Source organism: Porites lutea, chromosome 2 (assembly GCF_958299795.1).
Source record: "Porites lutea chromosome 2, jaPorLute2.1, whole genome shotgun sequence".
In the NCBI taxonomy this organism is placed as follows: domain Eukaryota; kingdom Metazoa; phylum Cnidaria; class Anthozoa; order Scleractinia; family Poritidae; genus Porites; species Porites lutea.
In genome coordinates this window covers 8,052,038-8,073,483 of record NC_133202.1, presented here as the reverse complement: position 1 = coordinate 8,073,483, position 21,446 = coordinate 8,052,038, and the positions used below count along the sequence as shown (strand labels likewise).

Below are 21,446 nucleotides of genomic sequence, written 5' to 3'. Positions count from 1 at the left end.
TAAATTGCAGGTTTTGACATGTCAAAAGTGAAACAGAAAACAGGATCAGCATTTTTTGGCGGAGAATGAAATGCGCTCGTATACCTTATGTTCAGTAAACAATCTTGTTTTCTTAAAGGCAACTTTTTTAGAGCGATGGGCGGCGATTGTCCAGGAAGACAGTTTCTGATAGTTGTCTTAAAGTATAGTCAGCAACCCGTAAAGAAACCTAAGCGACTCTATGCTTTGAAAAAGATGGATTGTTACGTAGTTTAGCTTGGAAAGCAATTACGTCCTGTTAGGTTACAAGTAATTTCTTCTCTGGTCATAGAAACGGAACTGTATGAATGATACATAGTGAGAAAATAATGGGGTCGCGCTAGAAAAGATCTTCAAGGACATAACTCAACTTGAAGATTAATATGATAGACTATTAGATATTCAACTGTCTAAGGTGCGCTTCTTGAGAGAATGTAAGATTCTTGATCTCAGGTTTAGATTTGCTCTATGATTCCTTTTGAAGCATACATTGTTCACGAACTGATCCACTTTCGGATTTAGGTAAAGAAGCGGAAAATCCATCTTTAGATTATAAAGTCCGAGTTTGATTTTCCCAAAGAAACACCCCCCAAGATAGTGAAGATAATTTGTTGATGCATGCAAAACTAATTGTAAATAACATACACGATAAACTTCACAATTAGTTTCAGCTTCCTTTTACAGGGAACTGGGCTGGGTATACTCTCGAAATCGTGAAAAATGCGAAAGGAAAAATGATGAAGGTTCAGAGATCGAATTCAGTTTACATTTCAGAGCAGTTTTCTCATCGAGTGTCTTTTAGCCAAAACTTTGTAGTTTTTCTGGCCATTCGGCACGGTACACACCGACTATCAAATCAACCAATCAGAACTCAAGGAAAAGATGCGTAACCGGCGAAAAGAGCGGGAAAATGTGTGCGACCAAGTCATGGTTGGTTTGACTTCTGATTGGCTAAAGAAATGGTAAAAGAGATTCTAGCCAATCACATCTAAGCAAATGCAAAACTAAGCTAAGACTTTGCTTGAGGGACACGAATTGTTACACAATGGAACTTCCATGTTGAGTACTGTAGTAATTTTATTACTCTCAGTTTATAGCCTCGAAAGCTTCTGAAGCGTAGCTAAGATGGTCAACAACAGTAAATCGTGTTGACTCCGAAGTGAATTTACCGAGAAGGCCTGGGAAAACGCTTTACGGGGACTAGGCACCTTGAAACCTCATGATCATCCTCGGAGACCCGAAAGCTGTCCGAACGTTTCCGACCCCCTTTTTCAAAACGAGGCCAAGTGCAAAAATGCTATATCAAAGAAGTTATGTTTGCTCGAGAATGTAATATGAGACTGTGATAATTTCAAATCAAAGACTCGAGACTTCACCACATACCGTAAAATTCCGAAAATAAGCCCCGGGGCTTATATTTTTCAAAGGCCCTTTTTGAGGGGCTTATTTTTGGAGGGGCTCATATTCGGAGGGGCTTATCTACGGAGGGAAATTTGTGTTTCAAAATCGATTGGGCTAACCGTATAGTTGGAAGTAAATTTACCGTTTTTGCTTTGTTATTCATTGTATTTGATGGCAATTTTCCAAGTACAAGCCCCCGGGGGGCTTATATTTGGAGGGGCGATTTAACGGAGGGTTTTTTGCGTTACCGGTTTGGGGGGCTTATATTTGGAGGGGCTTATTTTCGGAATTTTACGGTATCCTCGTTTTGAAAAGGAAGGCTTCAGGAAATTTCAAAAATTGGCTTACCATGATTCATTGCAAAAGCAAAGCTTTAGCAGATCAAAGCGTCCACTAAATAATAACATACAAAAAGTAATAGTAGACTTAAAAGAAACAACGTTTACCACGTACAATTTTCTACTTTAATAAAATTGAGATACTTTGAGCTAAATAGCAAGTCAATGTCTTGTGATACCACCAATGTGTTATGTGAAAAAGAACGAGGCCACTATCCCACCATCTTGACCGAATAAGCATTTATCATATGGCCAACAAGACCTTTTTCTTGCGGGGCCAGCGCAGGGGGTCCCGTGCGGGGCTTGGGTAGCCAATCAGAACAGAGCTTTCGTTTTATCATGTTCGCTCGAGATTTTGCAATATATAATAAGGTCAGTTGTTGGTCGCCCGTGCCACACCGGGTCTACATTGGACTCTTATTCCTGCTACTGATGATGAGTAAAAAAGGATATTGATGATGCTTATGACGATTCTGAATATCATGCTCCCAATAATGATGTGCGTCATTCTGAGACTACTAATTACGCCAATATTAGGTCATCTACGAGTCGCTTGCAGCCTCTGTTTCAAAGCGAGGCTAAATGCGAAGACATTGATATGCAAATGTTTTTTATTCTCATGCAAATAAAACTCATTTTCACAACAAAGGTTTTGCACTTGGTCTCGTTTTGAAAATGGAACTCCTAACCCCAGTTGTCCGAAATCCATCGGATAAATCTCTATCCACTGGATATTCGCTGGATATCGCTATCCACCGTTTGAACAGCTGTCGCTTGATTTTCAGCAAAGAGCTAAAATGGTTCTTTAGTAGAATATAGAGTGGTTCTTATATGTGTGATGAATTAAATAAATAATAATAATAATAAAAAAAAATAGTTTCTTAAGTACTAGGCACGACCACCAGAAACTTACATTTTATTTATATTTTTTAACAATGTACAACGGCGATATGTTATGTTCAACAAAGTGATACAGGTAGTGGGAAATTATTTTACACATCCTCCAGGGGCTATTCCTCAGACAGAGACAAGATGACCACCTCAATACACAAACCGTTCTTATTTTTTCATTGCACCAAAGTTGAACTTAATCTTAGTTTACGTCTAAGTTTACTGACAGGAGAATTTTTTAAGACAGCTCAATTCAAACAAAGGTTGTAGTTTCTCAATTTCTCACTCGTTTATCACCTATCATATCGAGCAATATGCTTTTCACTCGCAGTCTGTGAATGAAAGCTCCCAGGCCAGATCCACACCACTCGCTTAAGTTAAACTAATTCTAGATTAAGCCACGAGTTCCAAAAACTCTCACTTTAAATACGAGGCTGCGTGCAAAACCTTTGTTGTGAAAATGAGTTTTACTTACATGAGAATAAAAAATCATTTGCACATCAATGTCTTCGCACTTAACCTTGCTTTGAAACTGAGGCTTGTGGAACTCGAAAATAGTCAAATACCTGTAACAGTGGTCTGTTAGTTAGAAAAATACTTGAGATATATATTCAGTGGGAGAGGCCTACTAAGTGCATCTCGCCCCCGAGTAGTACTTTCCTTTGGTGACATTCTGAAAGTGTGACCATTCAAATGACAGCTACTGGGCAGTACTCAACTGCGGTACTGTCGTGCTGTCCATGATGGTTCTAGCTTTTTTTTCTGCTTTCTGAGCAGTGAAAGTCTCTGGGAAATACTTAAACCTCACACTGTTTACTACAGTGTATACTGTACAAGGTGGCTCTAATTTTCGAGTCTGTGGATAAAACCATTAGGCATAAAAATTCGAATTAAACTTCTTCAAACTTACAGGTACTTTCATTTGGAAGTGTGTTGTCGTTTCTTCGTCATTTAGAATTAAGGGTTCTACTTCTTGAAAGTGGAAGGAAAAGACAGGTGTGACCACTAACGGCAATTCATTGGACAAAGAGTTTACATCTTAAAAACCCTCCCCTCCCTGCCAAAAAGTCTTTAACCATCCCTTCAAAGCACTACGTAGGTATGGTATTCGTGGGGGGGTCCTCTTCCTCCAGCTGTTCTTGCAGACCTTTCAGTCCTTTGGGAAGACTGGTATCCTCTGTGTCACCACCAGTCCCCTCAACAAACTCCTCGTACGTGGACTTTTCTTTAAATGGCCTGGGTCCTAAAAGCTCTATCATGTCTTCTCGCCCCAGTACCTCCTTTTCTAGGAGTCGCAAAGCGATCTGCAAAAATAGAGTCAGTTACTGAAAATTAGAGTCTTACTAAGGATAGAGAGAAGTCGTTGCATTATAGCAAAATATCATGGCAGCAAAATTTTTAGATCTCAACAAACCGTGGTCCTGCAAATGTGGCAGAGAAAAAAAAGAAAAAAACTGACATGCCTCTCCTGTGCATGATTTGCACTTAAGAACAAAAAGGTAGCCCATACTTTACTTTTATTGTTCGACAATGCAAATGACCATCTTTGTCCCCAGATAGTTTGCTACCATGGTAACGTTACGTCACAATTCTCTCTATTGGTCAAGCGGTTCCTTCAAAAGCGAGTGAAAACAACTGAACCTCTGAAGCTTAATAATTATTCTCGCTTAGTTTTGCATGCAAAATGCTTGCGACCCTAAAACTGGACAAAACGAATGTATTGCAAGCTTGATGCTCACCTTCTCTACATCCTCCTTATGTTTGGTAAGAAGATCAAAGGTTCTCTTGTAAGCATTGTTTATAACATCCCTGGCTTGTTCATCTATAAGCTGCGCGGTGGCCTCGCTGTAGGGTTTATCAAAGGAGGGTTCTCCTTCGCGTGGCAGGTCAAACGATACATTTCCAACCTTTTCGTTCATTCCAAATGTTACGACCTATGACAAGGAAATTATTAAAATTAATGACGATAAAAAGTTTATCAGAGAAGCTCGCTAGATAGCTGAACCAAACGCATGGGGTTATATGCTTCTGGCTGAACTCAATAATTATTAATAAACAGCTTTCCATTCCCAAACCATTCAATGTGTTAGCTAAGCTACTAGCGCACCTTTGACACATTGCAAAACATTTAGCCTGTAGGCAAGCCATCATGGTCAATATCATTCCAATATCATGCCAATGATTTCAGAGCAAAGTAATACTTTTAGTAGCCCCTCACACAGACGTTCTTTTGCCTCATCATGCCATCCTCCCCAAGGGAATGAACGGTGACGAAGCCCTAAGGATGTCTGCATGGAAGGCTGTACTTTAACTTAGTAAAATCCCTTTATTTTTAATCACCAAAAATACAGATTAACAGTGGCAAGAGAGGTTACAAAAACAAAAGTTTATTTCAAAAAAACGACAGTCCCTTGAGCAGCTGTCAAGGGAGGGGGGCATGTAAAGGAAACCGGTCGTTTCGATATGAACTCAAGCAGTGAAATTGCATAACAATTTCGATCACTTCCAGTAAAGTTTGCAATTGAACAAGAAAAACAGTTTGGGTGAATATTATCCTTTGTTCTTTAAGCCAAGTACGTGAAACTATTTACCCCTGGAAGGAATAAACTTGTATTGAAACAACCGGTAACCAACGTTAGATTTTGTAATGAATGTGTACCTGAGCATAAGCACTCTTGGTTACTTTGCTGAGATCATCTTGAGCGCCCGTCGTAATTCGACCAAAAAATATCTGCTCCGATACTCTTCCCCCCAATGTCATGCACATGCGATCTAACAGCTGCAAGAGTAATGTACGGGAATGATCAAATTAATAATCAGATGATAACTACGTGTATGAATAGATAGCGGACAAGTTCGCTGATGAGAGAAACTGCTTAACATATCTCATTTATAACAGTATCGAGCATGATCTGCGCACGTGATACACACCTGTTCTGTGGAATATAAGTACTGTTCTTTTGGAAGGTACTGAGCATAACCAAGTCCCTTGCCTCTTGGGATGATTGAAACCTGAAAATTTATGGAAATATTACTTTAATGAGCATGAACAAATCCTAAATGTAGCTAAGGAGCGAAAAATACAATGGGGAATATCTTTGGTGACAGACTGACCACATGCCTTTGTTCTGACTGGTCAGGGCAAGTTAAATTCCAGCAGCCCAAAATACTCAATTAAACATAATTGTGAAAGGTTAATAGTACACATACACAATTATTCAGTTAAACCAGTAACCAATAAATCTAATCTAAGCGTTTGTTTACGTGTTTTTTTTTTCTCTTTGTAGTGCTGAAATTGCAAAGGAAACCTACTTACATGTAAAGCTGTGAGATCATTCATCAGCTATTCAACCTGTTCCAGGAATTCAAATGGAGGGAGGAGGTTCAAAAAATAAAATGCAATTTTTTTGCTGCTTCAATTTTATTTTCTTCTTCACATCCACATCTGCACTCGCTGAACAGGTTAAAGGTCATCTTGCCCCCAAGTCATTTCGCCCCAGTTACTGAGCCCCCTATTCTAGAACGAGGAATTATTTGAAGAGTACTTGTTTTGGTTCATGGCTTAAAGAAAGAGGAGTATTACATTATATTTTGAAGCACGCTTGTTTTGCTTTATGGATTATAGAATGAGGAATATCACATTTGAAGCGCGCTAAATGACTTGAAAGTAGGGGGCCAAATGACCAGTTACCACTGAACACCTGGGACGGTCTATCAGCTGCTACAATGACTGGTGTTTTGGTGAACTAATTAATATTTTGGTGATTACTTATTGAAACCATCAGCAAAATTTGAACCTTCAAAAGAGGATCAGCGTGTTCCAAAAACCACCCAGCCACAGCATGGCCAGCCTCATGATATGCTACAACTTTCTTTTCTTCAGGCTGTAAAACTTGTGTCTTTTTCTCCAGGCCTAAAAATGATACAAACGAAAAATTTAAGACAACTCCAACAAGACTGGTTCTCACGCCTAATAATCAACATGAGACAAACAAAATTGTATTTTTTTTATGTTATGGTTCCATACGAAATTTTAATCAGGTAGTAAAGTAATATGATAAAGAGCTATGTCTTTTGTAAGAAGTTTACGTTTCACCCAAAACTACAGTAAATGCTTAAAGTTGTCTAGTTTCAACTACCAAAAAAGTGACTGCAACGCCCCCCCCCCCCACCCCCCGATCCCCTCCGCTTGGAGACAAAAACTATAAAAATTATTAATAAGCAACCCCTTTAAAAAAGGCGCACACGACTCTCCCCCAAGAAAGAAAAAATTAATGAATAATGGTAGGGAATAACAGAATAATTTCAAAAGCAGAACTTAGAGGACCTCAGAGACAACTGGACTTTGGAAGTGACAACACCCAGATTTGTGTTCCTCTGACAGACACTTTCCTGTTTACTGTTAAAGATTGTTTCCTTCTTAGAACTAAATTCAAACATTTACAGTAACTGAACACAGGGTGCGATATTGGGAGGCTGGGGTTTGTGGCATAACTACAGCTTCAGCGGCACTCACCTCCAATCACACGCTCAATTGCTTGTTCAAAATGAGTTAATTCCACCTTAGGCATAAGGTATCTGGCAGCAATGAGTGCAGCTTCATTACACACGTTAGCAATGTCAGCCCCTGCAGGCAAAAGAGTATCATAACCCTAAGAGCATGTTTCCTACAGACTATCAGCAGGATATAATGTTACTAAAACAAATTAGAACAAATAACAGACATGAATACACGAAAAAATTCTTAATCACAAGATACCACTGCCAGCAGTGGGAAGTGCCTTGTCTTGTGAAAGGCAATATTCCAGTTTTATGTTTGTCTTGCCTGCTAAAAAAATAAATAAAAGCAGTGAAAATGAATTTCTATAGGGTCAACCTCCAGTTGAAGAGTGTTATAATTATATGTAGATTCTGGTGAGACCTGTTTACAATTCTGTTTACTGTTTATTTTCAAATTTGAGGCACCTTCCCGCTGGTATTTATGAATCTTTTAGTTTAGGTCAAGACAAACCCAGCATATCAATGTCTCAATGTCCAGGTGCCAAGGCTGTTAATGACCCTGTTTGTTTCAGAACCTGTTTTATCAGAAAATCAGCAACTAAAACTAAACTGATTTCCATGTTGAAACATATTTGAGCAAAAAGCAACTTATACAAGAAGTACAAGGACTGTGCTAATTATTGCAAGGGCACATAACATAGAACTTACAAGGACCATCTTAAATATTCTTAAAGGTCGCTACACACTACGCGATAAGTTGCAGCAACATGTCATAGTGTCAAATCGCTTCATGTGTTAACTGGAAAATTTTTGTGAAAATCATGGTCTCTGCAATAGAATTTTCTTGCCGCAAAATATCAAATCAGACAGAATTTACGCGATCTGTTGCGGTGACAAAATTATGCTGCAGAGACAAAGATTTTTACAAAAATTCTCCTGTACACATGAAGCAATTTGTTGCCGCGATGTGTCACAGTAGCATTTGCTCCACTTAGTCGCCTGACCTGTATGTACACAAGGAGTGATCTGTCATCATGACATGACATGTTACCTGTGACTTGTGGCCTGGCGTGTTTGAACCTTAACTGTCTTATGATCAAACCTTACAGAATGCTTACCAGTAAATCCTGGTGTAAGGGCAGCCATCTTTCTTGCCACTGTATCCAGGTTCAGATCTGTCTTCAGGGGTTTCAGGTGAACTTTAAAGATGGAATATCTAGATTTAAAGGAACAGAAAAAACTATTTTAGCCAGTTGCTTTTTAGATCATTAACAACTACATTGTTCAATGTAGGTTGGGTGCCTAGAGTATCCAGGGAATGGCACAACCATGCAACAGCCATGAGCTCCAACTTGAAGAAAAAACAGGCAACCATCACACTGAAAATATCAGAGAAAACAACTGGGGAGGGGAAGTGGTGGTTTAGGGGAGGAGGGAGAGGAGGAGAAAACATGGCTAAAAAAAACTCTCAGCAAACACCACGTGAAGAAACTCATCACACTGTACATGTATGAATGACACATCACATGAACTAAGCAGCATTAAACATCTGAGTATGCCTATACAAACCAACAACTGACCTCAAGCACCGAGGGTTTTCGTTTATATGTATTTAACATGAATCCTACTAAACTTCTCCTTTTAGAAGCTCTCTTTCTCTTACCTTCCTTTTATATCTGGAGGTGGCAAGTGAATCTGCCTGTCAAACCGTCCAGGCCTCAGCAGAGCCGGATCAAGTACATCAGGTCTGTTTGTACCTGACAATACTACAACATTTGTAGTGGAGCTGAAACCTGAAAAACAAAGACTTCATCACTATGAGTCAGCATCCACATTTTTGTAAGGACATTAACTGTGTCAAGGACTGTAAATTCAACTGAGTTGCAAAATCAAAACAAAATTTTTAACACCATTTTACAGCTGGACACAAACTAACAGTATACTCAAACTATATTGCTTGTAAGCAGTCACGATTAATATCTGTATTTTTCATCATCTTTGCCATAAATTATATGTATATCTGTTTGATCATCTTTGCAATGCCATCCCTAAATCAAACAAAGCAAAACAAAAATTTGCCTTGCGAGTTGCCTTATTTTGGATATAATATTACTCTATGCCATGGGCAATTCAATAACCTCATCCCATTTAGTGACCTTCCAAGTAAAAAGTATTCGAAACATTTGCCTAGCCTTCATGACATCGATCTCTTTAGCTAAATCTTGATGAATTCTATTTAATGTGAGTTGGCTTACAAACTAATACATCTTAGCATTCATGGATTGGTCCTTCTTCTTGTTTTGAAGGCCTTTTTCAAGGCTAGTCATTTAGCACAATGAGTCTAGGTAGCTTATAGTACATCAGTATTTATTGGATGAACCTGGAGACAATGTCTCGCTGTGATAAGTGTGCCTTGCCACACCTTGTCATTATTCAACCAGCTTAAGGTGGCTCGACTGGATTTTTTGGGGTTGATACCTCCCCAGTTTGAGCATTAACTACGTCGGCATGAGTAAAGATATGGAAAAAAGGTTACCACAGCTGTATTATATAAAGATGAAAATTTCTCATGATCTGGGTTTTATTGCAATCGGAGTCGCCATGGCAACGTAATGACGCCATTACGTTTTTCATTTATCTTTGCGTTTCTCTGTACCAGGAGTTTTTTGAAGAAATCGCGTAAGGGAGTATGTACCTGCCATAATTGCTTCCATTATGGCAAAGTTTGAAGAAATTCTATGAGAGCATTTTCAAAATATTTTGAAATGCAGTTTTAAGAATCATAAAAACAGTGAAATAGCATGCTAGCCATGCTAGCCATGCCAGTGAATAATGAGGACGCTCACTTGTAAACACAAAATCTGGAGGAAAAATTGGCTATATTTGAGGCCCTATTTTAAAGCCTTCCCTGTTTTCAATGTTCTTGAAACTTGCAGGGAATATTTCTTGACGATTGATCTCGGGATTGTCGAATTTATAAAAAAATTTATCGAGCGGTTTTTGGAAAAATGCAAAATTTTTAGGCATGGACCAAATTACGTCCAAAAACTGTATCAAAAGCAGCTAAATGCAGGTTAATAAAATTCTTGTTACTCGCGATCGCTCAGAGCAATTCCCCTCTTTTTTTGTATGCAGTTTTTAATGGAATCAAACCACTATGAGATGAAGCGGTATTCCCAAAGCTTACCATTTTCTTAGAATATCAGCGAATTGTGAGGCTAGCATGCTATTTCACTGTTTTTATGATTCTTAAAACTGCATTTCAAAATATTTTGAAAACGCTCTCATAGAAATTGTTCAAACTTTGCCATAATGGAGGCAATTATGGCAGGTATATACTCCCTTACGCGATTTCTTCAAAAAACTCCTGGTACAGAGAAACACAAAGATAAATGAAAAACGTAATGGCGTCATTACATTGCCATGGCGGCTCCGATTGCAATAAAACCCAGATCATAAGAAATTTTCATCTTTATATAATACAGCTGTGGTAACCTTTTTTCCATATCTTTACTCATGCCGACGTACTTAATGCTCAAACTGGGGAGGTATCAACCCCAAAAAATCCAGTCGAGCCACCTTAAACAAAAGCAAACAGTGACTCACATGGGAATCTCAAAAGCATGATAGTAACATTAAATGCATCAAACCAGTACTGGGAAGCACGTACCATCCATTTCCACCAATAGTTGATTAAGAGTGTTTTCCCTCTCATCATGCCCTCCAATATGACCGCTGCGTCCACGGGCACGACCAACAGCATCGATTTCATCAATAAATATAATACACGGTGCATTCTTTCTTGCTTGAGCAAACAGATCTCTGACTCTCGCTGGACCAACACCCACAAACATTTCCAAGAATTCTGATCCAGAGATACTTAGAAATGGCACTTGGGCCTCGCCTGCAACTGCCTTGGCTAGAAGGGTTTTACCAGTACCAGGCGGCCCTGATAATATGGCACCCTAGAAAAATAAAGCAAACAACTGAACGTTAGCAATGGTTTAATTGGTCCAACAATGATTAATATTATTATCAAACAGTGATGTAAGGTCCAAATGCACGTGACCGGATTGCATTCTATGCATTCCAGACTCATTCTTTATGGAATTCCATATGAATGCTGGCTACATAAGGGCCATACATTTGTGTAACAGCACTCTGGCGATTAGGATTGCAGGCTCCTCTTGTTGCTCGCAATTTCATAATGCGAGTTTGTACAGTTACATTGTCACTCAACCATAACAACTCAGACTCCTCTAGTTTCCTATGTCCAAAATGTGGAAATGTCTGATGGCCAACTACAATAAATTAAATTAAGATGCATTGTACCTACCCACTATGATCACAACAGCGAAAAGAACGTAAAAAAAGTTGTTTTCATGAGCAATGTAACAGCACTGCACATGCATTGTGCTTTTTGGTACATTTCTTTGACATCCACTGCATGATCATGATCCGAAATTTGCTAACATGACATTTTGTGGAGGACATGAATATACAACGACATATTTTTCCTAGCTCTTTCTTAATTGGATAGAGTCTACAAGAATATTCTACTACAGGAAAATGCGCTTACAGTTGAAAAAAAAATTAGCGAGGCTTAATAAATGCAATACAGTTTGGAAGAACAAAAATGAATTTTTTTAAGTGAGGTTTTCGGCGCCATCTTTATTGTGGTTGGTTATTAAGCTCCCTTTTAAGCTCTGTAAAATGTTTATAAAAAGGCAGTTCACTGTACCTTAGGTATTCTAGCTCCAAGCTCATGATACTGTTGAGGATTTTTTAAGAAGTTAACAAACTCCATTATTTCTAATTTGGCTTCCTCGCATCCTGCAACATCCCTGAAAGTTTAAAAGAAGATTATAATGTTAGTAAAGATAACTTCCTGTTAACAGCAGCAATTACAATATGCACCATTCCTAGAAGTGAATAAGGTTAAGATTGCAGAGGCTTGCCAAGACCCTTGTTTGAAAATACAAGAACTTCTGACAAAAATTTTGAAACTCCAAGATGGAGGAAACACCGAGAGACAAGACTCTCAAGACCATTGATTTTTTTTTACACTATACTTTAATCAACACCCGGAAAGCCTATGTAAATCTGCAGGCACTACAACTACAATAATAAGTAATGGCATTTAGATAAAGATAAACCCCTTTATATTTTCAGGGAAATCCATTCAGAGTCAATGCAAACTCTGTTATAAATAGGAGCCCTGAAAAAAAAATTACTTACAATACAAACAAAAGTATAATAACAATCTAAATTTTGTATTTTAGGTCGATAATAGACCTTTCTAATTGATTGTTATTGACTACAGAAGGAGCATTATAATGCTACTTCTTGTCTTACTTCTTGTATGAAATCTTAAATGTCCTAATAACATTCCGTGGACTTTAATTAAAGTCTTCACATTACTGTAAGTTGTCTTGAAGCCAGTACTCACTTGAATCTAACTTTAACGCTTGTTTCTTTGTTATAAACTTTGGCTGTAGACTGCCCTACCCCAAATATACCCTGTGTAAAGGAAAACAAGCAATTCATATTACAAAAATTAATTAATTTTGAAGATCAAAAGTTGATAATTATAATTTCCAAGTGGTGGGTAATAAAACAAAGCATTATCTTGTCCTATCATTAATGTTAATGATCGTTTACATTCTGTTTATCTCAAAATTAATATCACTGTTCCTACACACAATTAAATCTTTAAAAATGTTTCTTAAACTGTAGATCTTGATCTTGTTCCTTTGATGAGGCTGAGTCTTTTTCAACTTCATGTGTTTTCTAGAATTTAATATAAACTAATGCTATTGCTCTAACAACAAGAAAGAAGTCACGCAAAGTTTTCTGAATCTCATTCTATGAAATAATGAAGAATGTTATTCTTGCAAAGTACCTTCATGTACATCAGTAGTTTTGATTGAAAACAAGTTTATTACATTATGTAACTCACCCCCTGTCCCCTTGTTCCACTGGTAAGCTTTCTAGTCAAGTAAATTACTGCGCCGATAATCAACAGTGTAGGCAGTGACCTAATCAGTTCTTTCCTGTTAATAAAATTAAAAATGTTTAACTGTTGTTTCATTAAATTAATTTTACTGGCAATAGAAATAGAATGACATGCTTAAAAAATTAAGGTCACCTGTGTCAGCAGAAGATTAAGAATGCCCTAAATAGGCAAATGTTAAAAGGCCACAAGGGTGAGCGGTACCCGTGAAAAGTTGAGCAAGTAAGCAGGAAGTCTCTTAAAGGCAGCTTCTTATGTATGATGGCCAAGTAGTATGCACGTCAGAGGAAAGTTGTTGGCTAATAGGGTTGTCAACAATTTTTGAATGCAAGGAAATTGCAGATGCAGTGGAGAATTTGCAATTTTCTTGTGTTGTGAACATTACTATGTCCCAAAGTATCCAAAGCTTACAAAATTTAAATTAGATATTTTCTAATGGAGCCAAATAAAACCCTGACCCCTATATTATAGCCCTTGATGACAGCTAGGACTGTCTTGGCTCTGACCTGTGCTTAAGGTCTGATTACATTAAAATGTGAACAGATTATACAAACTCACAGCCACTCTGATTCCTTTACGTAAGTTACAGGAATCCAGAAAGCAGGGTCAATGTTCATTTCCTGTTGAACAGTCTCAAGATTACGTTCAAAACTTTCTACACTTCCAATGGTGAAACACAGTCGGCTCTGCAAAGAAAACAGAGATCACATGACTTATCGTATGTTTCACCAAAAAAGAAAGAAATTCAGAAATATCATTCCTTGACTCACTTCCAAAGCATAAGTACTATTATTAATTTCGGCCATCACACATGAACTGATCATCACATGTGAATTCTTGGGTAAAAGTGATGACAAATCTCTGTTATTTAAACTATTATTTATGTGATTTAGGGCAAAAAAAAGGAAGAAAAAGGAAGAGAAAGAAAAGAAAGGGATAAATGTCAAACTTTATCAATCTTTCCAGCAAAGTAACTATCTTTGATTACCAAACATATTGTATAAGTGTATGTAAAGGCACCAGGACGGGGGTAGTATTTTTCTCAAATTAAATTAAATCGACAATCAGATCATCGTGTTTTTGCATCTAAGTACCTTGTTTGGGTCATTCTTCAAGAATACTTTAACCAGTGTCTGGTTTGAAACAACAAGCTTTTCCACCTAAGAAACAAAAATTAAAGACTGTTACAAGACTGAGCATTGATCAAGATTTGAGATGACACGCCTGACTGATTGAGAGGGAAAAATTCAGGATCATTTTAACCCTTTAAGCCCCAGGATCCACACACCAATTCTCCACACTGATATCCATACATTTCTTTTAGGAGTTGTTGAGAGAATTTGGTTTAAGATCAAAGCATTCTCCCTTTGGTAATCAATTTAGTATTTCTCATAACCTTTACTCTTGATGATCTGCTGATGTTGTTAGGAGAAAATTGATGTTGGTCACTCTTGGGACCTAGAAGGTTAAGGGAATGTCTTGACGAAGAAGGCAGCATTTTAAGACAATTCATGCAAGGATTGAATTGGAAATCAAGAGAAAGTAAACAACAGTTGAAGTTCAATATTATTTATTTACAAACATCTGTATAATAAGGGTATGTAAAGTGTGTTCATGCAAAACATTGCCCTATACATGTACATGTATATATGTTACAGGTCAAAATTAATGCAGGTTAAAAAATTTTAACCTACATGTAGGTTGATTCTCAATTTCCTTTGTCTCCCAGTCTCACTAATAACTCATGAATAATTAGGGCTAGGTCACGAAGAAAATTGAGAATCAACCTAGGTTAAAAAATTTTAACCTGAATTCAATTTTTGACCTGTAAAATAAATGCTTCATGTGTCATTAAAAATTGCCAAACAAAAAAAAAACAAACAAGCAAGCTTTCCAAACATTACTCACCTCTCCTCTTTCAAGATACTTGGTTCTAAATTCCTGCCAGTTAATCTCTCGGCTTTCCATCCCAGCAGCATTCATGAACAACAGTGCTCCCACTGCCGCTAAAGCAACACCTATTGCAAAGCCCTGCGGGTTGATTTCACGAAAGTTTTTCCACCAGTCACCTCCAGGGGGCTTGTTATCCCCCTCTCCTCCTCCTCCACTGTCACCCCCTGACGATCCCCTGTTGTTCGAATGAAAATTCTCATTGCTACCAGCATCTGAACCTGAAATGAGCATAACATACCATCACAAATGACAGAACAAAAGTATGTTTTCTCTTTAAATCAAACAATCACAGTAAAACCTCACTTATACAAAGGAAAGTTGTCCAGGGAAAGAGTGTCATCCTCCAATCTGAGCGAAGTTTACTGAGCGCATATGTGAGAAATTTGGCCTTACACTGAGTTGACCCTGCCCACTGGGCAAGCCAAAGTGTTTACATAGAGAAGTTTCACTTTGGTGCCTGTACATTTTGTATTAGGTACAATTTCATGCCCTACAAACTCTAATAAAACTGGACAAAATATTATAAGGGTAGAAGAGGTATGATAGAAGCAGTACAAAACAGACTCTCTTGAAGACTTCTAATCTTTTGTTCCTTTCCTTATCACTACAGAGCAGCCAAATGATTTATTGTCCAAACTGTACAGTGGCCATTGTGAGGTTCAAATATATTACATGTAGTCAGGGCAGTCATTAATAGCTGGCTACTGCCGTAAAATCAGCCGGCTACTCTAAGTTTGAAATTGGTCAAACTTATGCACCTATCAATGTAAATCCCGTGGGGGGGGAGTGCGGGCATGGGGTAGGGATTTGATGCCTGAGACTATCCCCATGTCAGGCTTTTGATCATGCGAAGCGACCCCGGGGTCGGGACATTTGACTTTGACCGACAGAAGCCTGGTCTTCCTGGTATCAATTCAGAAGCGGTTACCAAGTCCGTTCCTCGAGGCTTTCTGAAAGTCACGCTGTTGGAGAAAAGTATGAAGTTTTCATTTGTTTTAATCGCCATAATCCGATACTTTAAACTGTCATCTAAACAGATAATGTCTATTTTGAGAAAGTTTTTATCTTCAAGTTCCCATCTGATTGTAAAACTCGATTGAAATCGAATTCCACCATGAAAGTCAGAGGATTTTTTACGAGGCACTGATCTGACCTGTTCCGACATGTTGAGCAGATGTTATAAAGCATTTTACGTTTCATTAATATTATAACAGCACGGTCAATCTTCCTGGAGTGATTTTGTTGTTCAAAATAAGAAATGCTAGTGGAGAGAAAATACTTAATTACAGCGAGTAACTTAACGGAGCTTACGTTAACCTTAAAAGTAGTAAGAACGTACTTTTGAAATGTTCTTTTATTCGTTTTATATAGTATTATAGTATTGTTTGTTTAGATTTTTCCCCCTGGGGTGGGGACTTTTTTGACACTTTTGATTGACCTTTCGTTTCCCACCCTGGGGAATTTGATCAAAAAATTTTAAAATTTGTCAAATCCCCACCCCTTGCCCGCACTCCCCCCCCCCCCCCCCCCCACGGGGTTTACATTGATAGGTGCATTAAACAAATATAGGAGGATTAGTCAACAAATGACTGGCTACCTTCCCTGAAAGACCAGCCATGCAATTAAAACTTCAATGAAAGTCCTGTTAGTTTAGCTGATGCAAGGTGTTAGTCCCCACAACCTTGTAACTACAAAGGCACAAATCTGATATGGTACATCCCTGATAGTTCCCAAAGGAATGAAAGCCCTAATACCTTTATCAGACGTTTTCTTTGAGGACTTTGGATAGAACTTTTCAAAACCTAGAATAAAATAAACCAACTCTGTGATAGCAATACTTAAAGAAATAGAAAATACATTTCAGTGAACTCTCCCCCATGGACCGGAGTGGACACAGGAAATTTTTTAAAGGGGGAGACCAAACTTCTCCCCACCTCCCCCTCCCTTACTCACCACAAAAAAGAACATTATAGGCCAGCAGTCATTCAAAAGGTGGATATCACTATCCACAGGATAAAATTAATCTCTATCCACTGGATGATGCAATTGGCATGGTCTCCCTAATTGCGAGTGACAACAGGAGCCCGCAATCCTAATCTCCAGATAGCGCGATTCACTGGATAAATCACAGTCTATCCAGTAGATAGCTTAATCCGTTTCGCTAATACTTATTTGCTGGATAGTGATTTATCCGGTGGATAGCGCTATCCAACGTTTGAACAACCAGGGCCTGGTTGTTATTCCGCATGCGTCGCATGTATGTAGCCAGCATTTGTTTGGACTTCCACTAGGAATGAACAGACTGCATAGAACGCAACTTGATCACACGCGTTTGGGCCTTCTGTCACTCACAATTATCTGCTCATGTGTGTTTTGACTATCTGTCACATGAAACTTATGCAAAGCACAGCATTTGAGCAAAAGCGTTTTGACCTTCGATCATTGTCGCCAGCACTTTCTTATTTAATTTTCAAACTGAATATGGCTACAAAGTGGATAATAATGAGGGATTTATTAATTGATGGAAAGAAGGACTCTAACTACTACATGACTTTGAGATGTAACTACAAAGCAGTTTCAGTAATCCTGGCCAGTAGTCAAACCCTTTAATGAACAAGGCATAACACAATAGGAACTTTGTAAGTGGCTGGGCATTCTGAAGTTTAGCTATAAATTTTACTACAAGGTTCACATTTTCTAAAGGTAAACCCCAGAACTCAAAATGAAGATTTACATAAAGAATTCCAACGCTTGTGTGATCAGAACAAGATCAGTTTAGCACTTTAATATTTATTATGTCAGCTGGCCGGAGATGATGCAGGACGATACATGTCGATCGAAAGCTAGTCGATAAGTTGCTAGTGCTCAATATCAATTTTGTCAATAATTGTTGATTGATTAGTTATATTTGTCCATAAAAGTTGATAATCACAATGATCTCAGGACAAGTAATCCCAACTTCTCAGACTTTTCTGAGAATATCTGTTGAGGATTTATGCAAACTTTATATGAATGCAGTGTAAGGAGAAGAAATTACGGTGTACATGTAGACGTCACAAGGCTTCGAATGCACACGTATGCTACTTATTTACAAACAGATATAAAAACCATTCCAATGAATGTTGCAATAGCTCAAGTATCAGTAGACTTTCAAAAAAGTCCTTCATCTGATTTAATATGGTGCAAAACTTTTAGATCGTATATTAACTTGCTAATGGATATTGAAACTGTCACTTCTGCTCCTTTTTATCTACCAATAGTTTTCGACTAAAAGTCAATAATAACACCACTTTTGATAGAAATCCATAAGTATAGGTAATAGCATGATTTGTAGAGATATTTGGCATAAATACCACAAGTGATATTTCAAAATTGTTATACGTAATTTCACGAGCCGTTAGGCAAGTGAAATTTGAGACAATTTTCAAATATCATCAGTGGCATTTATGCCGAATATCACATACAAATCATGCAATTATTTGTTTATACTACTACCCGCAAAAGGTTTGTAATTTTCACTTGTAGGTATTTCAAATTAAGCTGAAATACCACTGCTCTAAGCCAATCAAATTGCAGAAATTCCTCATGTAGTAGTATAATCACACAGAATTTTATGATTGACTTTTATTGATTTCAAATATCTGTCAATTGATTAGTATCGACTTTTATCGCCAACGATTGATTTTGACCGACTATCAAAATTATTTACCCGTAACGTCCTGGCGCCAGTTGTTCAAAAGTTGGATAGCGCTATCCGCCGCATAAATCACTACCCAACAGATAAATGTTAGGGAAACCAATTACGCTATCCACTGGATAGTGATTTATCCGGTGGATAGCGTTCAACTAGGGCCTGGATGATGTAATCACTATCACAATACATGAGACGATTTTTCTTACGTAATTGGTATCATTGCTAATTATTTACCCTTTGGAGGATCGAAATTGAGAATCCTTCCTAGCATCCAAGAACTCCTTGCATTCTGAGTCAGCAGAAACCGTGAGCCGTGCGAGAAGCGGGCAAACTAAAATGCACATAGACAAAACAAATGAGTAATATCTACAACCACGAAGACCTTTATAAGAACTGAGGAATAATTCTATATGAAAGATAAATAAACGTACTGATCGAAAACTTAGGCTAAAGTCTAAACTACATGAGCCTAGATTACAAACTAGTGAAAAGTCGTACCTGCGAGTGCACAAGTCTTAAATTTGTCCTGCTCAACAACGAACTCACTCCACTGGTACACAACCTATAAGCCATCATCACCACTACTAGCTCCTTGTTTCAGCCTTGTAGATTGTCATAACATAAAAAACACTAAAGTCACTAACGACAGGAAAATAACCGAACCCTATAAACGTTCACATGAAATATTTTGCTGATAAATGTCTTATGCAACTGATGAGGAAGATGGCGGAGACAAAAACAGCAGGCGCGGATGCAATGCAAACGAAGCGTGGTTACTCTTCCTGACAAAGCCATTTTTGTGGGAGGGAGGGAGGTAAGTGCACAGGCAAACCTTCATTGTATTCTTCCTCTTTAAGCATCAGTCAATTCCAGCTTCGCCCAGCACCCCCCCGGGCTACTGCGGGGCATTTGTCCGCCTTGTCAGTCCCGGGGGTGGGGCATTTGGAATTTTGTGCTGCCCGGGGGCCGCGCATTTGCCAACCCCGGGGCCATTCCTGAGCTTTTGACACGCAGGCGGTTTCCTATCAGAACATAACTACACAGCGGATTTTACTGGGAAAGAAGCAGATTGGCTCATCTGTCAAGGACAGGAAAAATTGAGGAGGTTTGTAATGTATCGGTCAAATCGAAGCCTCAACATGCCCCCCCCCCCCCCGGGCAACCCCCCGGGCATTTGACTTTTTTGAAAAATTTTGTCCAAATTCCCCCCTACCCGGGCCAAAATGCCGTTTATTTGCCCCACACTAGGGTCCATTCAGGTGATCAAATGCCCCCACCCTGGGGACATTTCAAAGGCACAAAAATGACAGAAGGACGGCAGAAACGCCTTCAGTTGTCAAAAAAAGCTTTATAAATATAACAAAAACTGAGAAACGCTGTTAGCGTATTTACTACGAACAAAAGTCTCGTGCAAGGCGGCGGAAATCGCTGCTACAAGGTCACTGAATGCTCAGCTTTTCTTGTTATGCAACACGTACATACAAAGCGTTCTATAAAAAAAGATCCCACCAATTGAGATTGCGACATCATGACAAATTCACTGACATGCATCATCGCTCACCTTATTAATTAACATACTTGCAGTAGGTCAAAGTAGTTGACTGAGCTTTTTATTTTATTTTATGTTGCTGTATTGAATCGCTGGTATGGGTATTGTATTTCACTGTAAACACAACAATCATTTCCACGAAAATCCTCTAACACCGCATCCCCCATGATAGCTCGCCACGCCGAAGATTTTACATGAAATGGAGGGTGCAGTTCAAATTCCCCACCCCTAAAGCATGGGGATCAAATTCCCCACCCCCTGGAAGACTCTGATAATCAAATTCCCTCCTCCCCGGGACGGCAAAGGTGTCAAATGCCCGGGGTATGCCCGGGGGGGGGCATGTTGAAGCTTCGATTTGACCGATACATAAAGGCATGTTCTTGATTTTATGCATGCATTTCTTCATTGCTCATTGAGCCAGAATTACATAGCGAAATCGGAGGCTATCGACGTGAATCAACATTTTTTGGTTATTGAATCAAATTTCTGTTGAGATTATTTGAAAAACATCCTTTCATATTTATAAAGCTGTTCATAACATATAACTTGACAGCGCTCTATTATTTTAAAGTCAATAATTTTACATCAATACTAAAATTATAAACTGGTGCATGTCGTTGCGGCGTGAAGTCATAGCGCTATTACAAAAGAAGACGTTAATTGCAACAAAAAATTCACATTAAAATGCTTAAAACGGCACTATTCGACTATGCGATCAATGAAAAATGTTGCAGTGTTTACGGAGGACGGGGCATTTGCCCTCTTTTTTCGTCCCCACCTCGGGGGATTTGACAGCTCAAGAGTCCCCACCCCCGGAAATTCGCCATCCAAGGCAAAGAAAATGCTAATGCCCGGGGTAAGCCAGGGGTGGGGGGGGGGGGCGATGGGCGCAGCTGGAATTGACTGATGCATCATCCCTTTATATTTTTATGCGATGAGGAACCACATCGGTTTCCATCGTTTTACGGAAATCAGTCAGAGTTTTCATAAGGTTTTTAATGAAAAAAGAAAAAGTTAAAATCTGTCCAATATCCTGGATGACCCAGAAACCCTAGAAAGGTGACTTTAGGGAGTTAAAATCCAAAAAAT

At 38.6% G+C, this 21,446-nt stretch overlaps 1 protein-coding gene across 2 annotated transcripts; it reads right to left on the bottom strand.

Annotated features, from left to right (window-relative positions):
- Positions 1–2,656: 2,656 nt before the first annotated feature.
- LOC140927617 (mitochondrial inner membrane m-AAA protease component AFG3L2-like) lies at positions 2,657–19,544 on the bottom strand. 2 transcript variants are annotated; one of them, XM_073377294.1, is made up of 18 exons: positions 19,307–19,544; positions 19,043–19,139; positions 16,869–16,916; positions 15,070–15,332; positions 14,256–14,321; positions 13,720–13,847; positions 13,108–13,201; positions 12,598–12,668; positions 11,890–11,992; positions 10,819–11,113; positions 8,812–8,941; positions 8,267–8,364; positions 7,165–7,275; positions 6,446–6,561; positions 5,580–5,660; positions 5,308–5,427; positions 4,388–4,582; positions 2,657–3,952 (listed from the first exon to the last, which is right to left on the bottom strand). In XM_073377294.1, the coding sequence occupies exons 1-18, from the start codon at positions 19,382–19,384 to the stop codon at positions 3,740–3,742; spliced, it is 2,307 nt and encodes a 768-aa protein (XP_073233395.1). In that variant the 5' UTR covers positions 19,385–19,544; the 3' UTR covers positions 2,657–3,739. The 2 variants fall into 2 exon arrangements, with proteins under 2 accessions (XP_073233395.1, XP_073233396.1); XM_073377295.1 differs by lacking the exon at positions 14,256–14,321.
- Between the last annotated feature and the right edge of the window lie 1,902 nt (positions 19,545–21,446).

Coding starts and splice junctions, on each gene's coding strand:
- LOC140927617 (XM_073377294.1), bottom strand. CDS start 19,384: ATGATGGCTTATAGGTTGTGTACCAGTGGAGTGAGTTCGTTGTTGAGC. Junction 6,562..7,164: donor AATTGAGCGTGTGATTGGAG/GTGAGTGCCGCT, acceptor TATCATTTTTAG/GCCTGGAGAAAAAGACACAA. Junction 5,661..6,445: donor ACGCTGATCCTCTTTTGAAG/GTTCAAATTTTG, acceptor ATAAATTTTCAG/GTTTCAATCATCCCAAGAGG.